Genomic DNA, 6,000 nt, shown 5'->3' with positions numbered 1-6,000 from the left:
TACAGGAAAATTAAAGAGACCTTAGGAGATAAGAGAACGACTTGTATGAATATCAAGAGCTCAGATGGAAACCCAGTTCTAAGCAAAGAAGGGAAAGCAGAAAGGTGGAAGGAGTATATAGAGGGTATATACAAGGGCGATGTACTTGAGGACAATATTATGGAAATGGAAGAGGATGTAGATGAAGATGAAATGGGAGATATGATACTGCGTGAAGAGTTTGACAGAGCACTGAAAGACCTGAGTCGAAACAAGGCCCCCGGAGTAGACAATATTCCATTGGAACTACTGACGGCCGTGGGAGAGCCAGTCCTGACAAAACTCTACCATCTGGTGAGCAAGATGTATGAAACAGGCGAAATACCCTCAGACTTCAAGAAGAATATAATAATTCCAATCCCAAAGAAAGCAGGTGTTGACAGATGTGAAAATTACCGAACTATCAGCTTAATAAGTCACAGCTGCAAAATACTAACACGAATTCTTTACAGACGAATGGAAAAACTAGTAGAAGCCAACCTCGGGGAAGATCAGTTTGGATTCCGTAGAAACACTGGAACACGTGAGGCAATACTGACCTTACGACTTATGTTAGAAGAAAGATTAAGGAAAGGCAAACCTACGTTTCTAGCATTTGTAGACTTAGAGAAAGCTTTTGACAATGTTGACTGGAATACTCTCTTTCAAATTCTAAAGGTGGCAGGGGTAAAATACAGGGAGCGAAAGGCTATTTACAATTTGTACAGAAACCAGATGGCAGTTATAAGAGTCGAGGGACATGAAAGGGAAGCAGTGGTTGGGAAGGGAGTAAGACAGGGTTGTAGCCTCTCCCCGATGTTGTTCAATCTGTATATTGAGCAAGCAGTAAAGGAAACAAAAGAAAAATTCGGAGTAGGTATTAAAATTCATGGAGAAGAAATAAAAACTTTGAGGTTCGCCGATGACATTGTAATTCTGTCAGAGACAGCAAAGGACTTGGAAGAGCAGTTGAATGGAATGGACAGTGTCTTGAAAGGAGGATATAAGATGAACATCAACAAAAGCAAAACGAGGATAATGGAATGTAGTCGAATTAAGTCGGGTGATGCTGAGGGAATTAGATTAGGAAATGAGGCACTTAAAGTAGTAAAGGAGTTTTGCTATTTGGGGAGCAAAATAACTGATGATGGTCGAAGTAGAGAGGATATAAAATGTAGGCTGGCAATGGCAAGGAAAGCGTTTCTGAAGAAGAGAAATTTGTTAACATCCAGTATAGATTTAAGTGTCAGGAAGTCATTTCTGAAAGTATTCGTATGGAGTGTAGCCATGTATGGAAGTGAAACATGGACGATAAATAGTTTGGACAAGAAGAGAATAGAAGCTTTCGAAATGTGGTGCTACAGAAAAATGCTGAAGATTAGATGGGTAGATCACATAACTAATGAGGAAGTATTGAATAGGATTGGGGAGAAGAGAAGTTTGTGGCACAACTTGACCAGAAGAAGGGATCGGTTGGTAGGACATGTTCTGAGGCATCAAGGGATCACCAATTTAGTATTGGAGGGCAGCGTGGAGGGTAAAAATCGTAGAGGGAGACCAAGAGATGAATACACTAAGCAGATTCAGAAGGATGTAGGTTGCAGTAGGTACTGGGAGATGAAGAAGCTTGCACAGGATAGAGTAGCATGGAGAGCTGCATCAAACCAGTCTCAGGACTGAAGACCACAACAACAACAACAACAACATCAGCTAGAAAAGTTTGTTATAAGGATCGTGATCGTGCTATGAACACTGTTTTTAAAGAACTGATTCGAATTATTTTCATTAAAATGAGTTCAAGACCACCGGTGCACATTTATTTTTACACATTTTTATTACCTTCGGCACTTATGTCTGCAGAGTTGCATAATTTGAATTTGCCGCTGAGATAATTGTTAAGATTACGGCAGACAATTGATAGAGACTTTGTATTGTTAGACCAAATAGGATAAGTATTTGAAATGATTATTAAACTTTACTTTCGTATTGTGCACTATTTAGACTACTTCAAGCAAACATTTGATTTTTTGTAACGAAAACACAGATAAAAACGCGATACAAATCGCTATCATCAATGGCTACGTTCCTTGTAACGGAAAGAAATAATTAACAGAGATAATGCTTACTGAGAAAGGAATTAGGGTTACAAATATTTATTCAATTATAATTATAATAATAATGAACTATATTCTCAAATGGTTCAAATGGCTCGGAGCACTATGGGACTCAACATCTGAGGTCATCAGTCCCCTAGAACTTAGAACTACTTAAACCTAACTAACCCAAGGACACCACACACATCCATGCCCGAGGCAGGATTCGAACCTGCGACCGTAGCAGTCAAGCGGTTCCGGACTGAAGTGCCTAGAATCGCACGGCCACCGCGGCCGGCGAACTCTATTCTCAAGTAATAATTAACAAATAATTACAATTTCTTAACAGACCTCAATTTGATATGCGTCTTGCGTCCGTAACCTACAAAAGCCAACCAACAAAAGGAAAAATCAAAGGAAGACAAACGCAGATCATAAAAGGAATTTAGAATTATCATTGTCTTTGTATGATACACATCGGTATGTCCAATCACATCATAAAATATTATACAGGGTGTTACAAAAAGGTACGGCCAAACCTTCAGGAAACATTCCTCACACACAAATAAAGAAAAGATGTTATGTGGACATGTGTCCGGAAATGCTTAATTTCCATGTTAGAGCTCATTTTAGTTTCGTCAGTATGTACTGTACTTCCTCGATTCACCGCCAGTTGGCCCAGTTGAAGGAAGGTAGTGTTGACTTCGGTGCTTGTGTTGACATGCGACTCATTGCTCTACAGTACTAGCATCAAGCACATCAGTACGTAGCATAAACACGTCAGTGTTCATCACGAACGTGGTTTTGCAGTCAGTGCAATGTTTACAAATGCGGAGTTGGCAGATGCCCATTTGATGTATGGATTAGCACGGGGCAATAGCCGTGGCGCGGTAGGTTTGTATCAGGACAGATTTCCAGAACGAAGGTATCCCGACAGGAAGACGTTCGAAGCAATTGATCCTCGTCTTAGGGAGCACGGAGCATTCCAGCCCATGACTCGAGACTGGGGAAGACCTAGAACGACGAGGACACCTGCAATGGACGAGGCAATTCTTCTTGCAGTTGACGATAACCCTAATGTCAGCGTCAGGGAAGTTGCTGCTGTACAAGGTAACGTTGGCCACGTCACTGTATAGAGAGTGCTACGGGAGAACCAGTTGTTTCCGTACCATGTACAGCGTGTGCAGGCACTATGAGCAGCTGATTGGCCTTCACGGGTACACTTCTGCGAATGGTTCATCCAACAATGTGTCAATCCTAATTTCAGTGCAAATGTTCTCTTTACGGATGAGGCTTCATCCCAACGTGATCAAATTGTAAATTTTCATAATCAGCATGTGTGGGCTGACGAGAATCCGCACGCAATTGTGGAATCATGTCATCAACACAGATTTTCTGTGAACGTTTGGGCAGGCATTGTTGGTGATGTCTTGATTGGGCCCCATGTTCTTCCACCTACGCTCAATGGAGCACGTTATCATGATTTCATACGGGATACTCTACCTGTGCTGCTACAACATGTGCCTTTACAAGTACGACACAACATGTGGTTCATGCACGATGGAGCTCCTGCACTTTTCAGTCGAAGTGTTCGTACGCTTCTCAACAACAGATTCGGTGACCGATGGATTGGTAGAGGCGGACCAATTCCATGGCCTCCACGCTCTCCTGACCTCAACCTTCTTGACTTTCATTTATGGGGACTTTTGAAAGCTCTTGTCTACGCAACCCCGCTACCAAATGTAGAGACTCTTCGTGCTCGTATTGTGGACAGCTGTGATACAATACGCCATTCTCCAGGGCTGCATCAGCGCATCAGGGATTCCATGCGACGTAGGGTGGATGCATGTATCCTCGCTAACGGAGGACATTTTGAACATTTCCTGTAACAAAGTGTTTGAAGTGACGCTGGTACGTTCTGTTGCTGTGTGTTTCCATTCCATGATTAATGTGATTTGAAGAGAAGTAATAAAATGAGCTCTAACATGGAAAGTAAGCGTTTCCGGACACATGTCCACGTAACATATTTTCTTTCTTTGTGTGTGAGGAATGTTTCCTGAAAGTTTGGCCGTACCTTTTTGTAACACCCTGTATAAATAATTAACATTTATTTCACTGTTTTTTCATATGTCGAATAGATAATGTTTATAACTGTTAGAGGCATAATTTCCTCTCGTCGCACTGTAGCACTATTTAAAATCAGGTCATTCTTTTTCGGACACCCTGTATTGTCCTTTTGTTGAGAACATTATTTTAAGGCAAAGAGAGATCGCCTAAAATAATGTTATAATAAATGAATCGCAAATTGTGTATTGTCTCATTTGTACAGAAAGCTCTTGTTGAAGGGTCACACAAAATTTTATTCACAGCTATTGGGTGGGCCTGGCTGATAGGTCATACATCATACGTTAATGTATGGCTGGGAGCGTAACTGGTAGAGCCGGGGGTGAGCCGTCAGTGGTCCACGCCGACGTGAACGTGTTACGCAGGTTTATTCATTTGCCTGTTCCGGATGTATGATAAAGGACAGTCCGGCGGATTTTGGCAGCGCTGCCCCGCTGGGCATGAATGGCGCCGGCGTCACTGGAGGCGACCCGAGCGATACGGCGCCGTGTGGGCGTTGCGGCGAGGCGCGCCCACGCGCGGCCGGCGTCGCGACGCCTCCCCTCCCCCACGGCTCCCGTCCCCCTCCACCGGCCGCTCCCCCCTCCACGCCGGCAGCCGCGCAAAGTGTGCCAGCGGGCAGGGGCCGGCTCGCCAGTCCGCGAGCGACCGCCGCCTGCGCAGCCCGTGCGTGGAAGCCTCGGTACGTGCCGCCCTGCTACCGCTGCTGCCTCTGCTGCCCTGCTCTGCTCATTGACTTGCTGGCCGCGCTGCTGCCGTGGACGAGGACGGCTGCTTCCAAATTAGCACAGCGCGGCGCTGCACCGCCTGCCGATACGTGTCGCCTTCGGTGGAGTTTGCGTCACCACCGGTCGAGTGTGTGCTACATGTCGACTTGTCAAGGGCAAATTGGCTCGTCCGTCAGTGTCTGTGATGTGCCGTACTATCTCGCTTAGGAGTCCACACATGCGCACAGTTTCTCTCCTCTGAGTTGTCAAGGTATACCAATTTGAAAGATAAAAGAAGTGAGAAATTGCACCTTGATTCAGGCCACTGTAGACTGTTTCTTTTGGATTCGCTATCACCGTTGGTCAAACGGGAAAAACGTCGCATCGAGAGAGTTGGCACATTTTCCGAGACTCGTGTTCGTTCCGTATGGGATTAAATCCCAGTCCAGCAATCCCTAAATCACCACAGGCCCTCACATTAATGGTTAAATGCCTTGTCTTTTTTTGTCCGCCACCAACTGAAGCGGCTGTCCGACTGTAGTGACCTGGACGTCGACGGAACTGGAGGCGCTGTCCAGCCATGCTGGCACCAGTGTTTTCTACGTCCTCCAAACTAATACGAACTGAATGACAAATGACAGTTTGCATTCTACAACGTGTTGGGGTTTCTCCTCGTTCTAGTTGCTTATGAAGCGCGGTAAAAATTACTTATTATGTGCATCTGTGCTGTAATTAGTGTAGTGTTGTGCTCACGCTCCCTAACGGAGCGATACGTAGGAAGATGAAGGTTCTTGAAACTTTGTATGTAGGCTTTCTCGTACTGGTTGAAGTCTATCTTCAAGCGCCTGACAGTTCACGTTTCAACATTTCGATGACGCTCTCCCACGGGTCAAAGTTGCGACCATTCGTGCCGTCATTCTTTGTATACTTTACATACTTCGTTAGTTTTATTTGGTATGGGTCCCACACACTTGAGAAATAGAAAAATGGGACACACATGATTTGAAGACGACTTCATATTTACAAAAAATTGTTCAAATGGCTCTGAGCACTATGCG

The 6,000-nt window shown here is 44.5% G+C and overlaps 1 protein-coding gene across 1 annotated transcript in view; it reads left to right on the top strand.

The window, feature by feature from the left end:
• The first annotated feature begins 4,679 nt into the window (after positions 1 to 4,679).
• The window catches only part of LOC126484964 (uncharacterized), a 183,465-nt gene continuing 182,144 nt past the window's right edge, over positions 4,680 to 6,000 (top strand). The window contains exon 1 of the mRNA XM_050108566.1: positions 4,680 to 4,917. Within this exon, the coding sequence (XP_049964523.1) occupies positions 4,680 to 4,917 (238 nt within the window). The remainder of the gene's footprint in view (positions 4,918 to 6,000) is intronic.

This window comes from Schistocerca serialis, chromosome 6 (genome assembly GCF_023864345.2).
Source record: "Schistocerca serialis cubense isolate TAMUIC-IGC-003099 chromosome 6, iqSchSeri2.2, whole genome shotgun sequence".
In the NCBI taxonomy this organism is placed as follows: domain Eukaryota; kingdom Metazoa; phylum Arthropoda; class Insecta; order Orthoptera; family Acrididae; genus Schistocerca; species Schistocerca serialis.
Note: the sequence above shows the minus strand (reverse complement) of the source record. Positions and strands in the feature narration are given on the sequence as shown.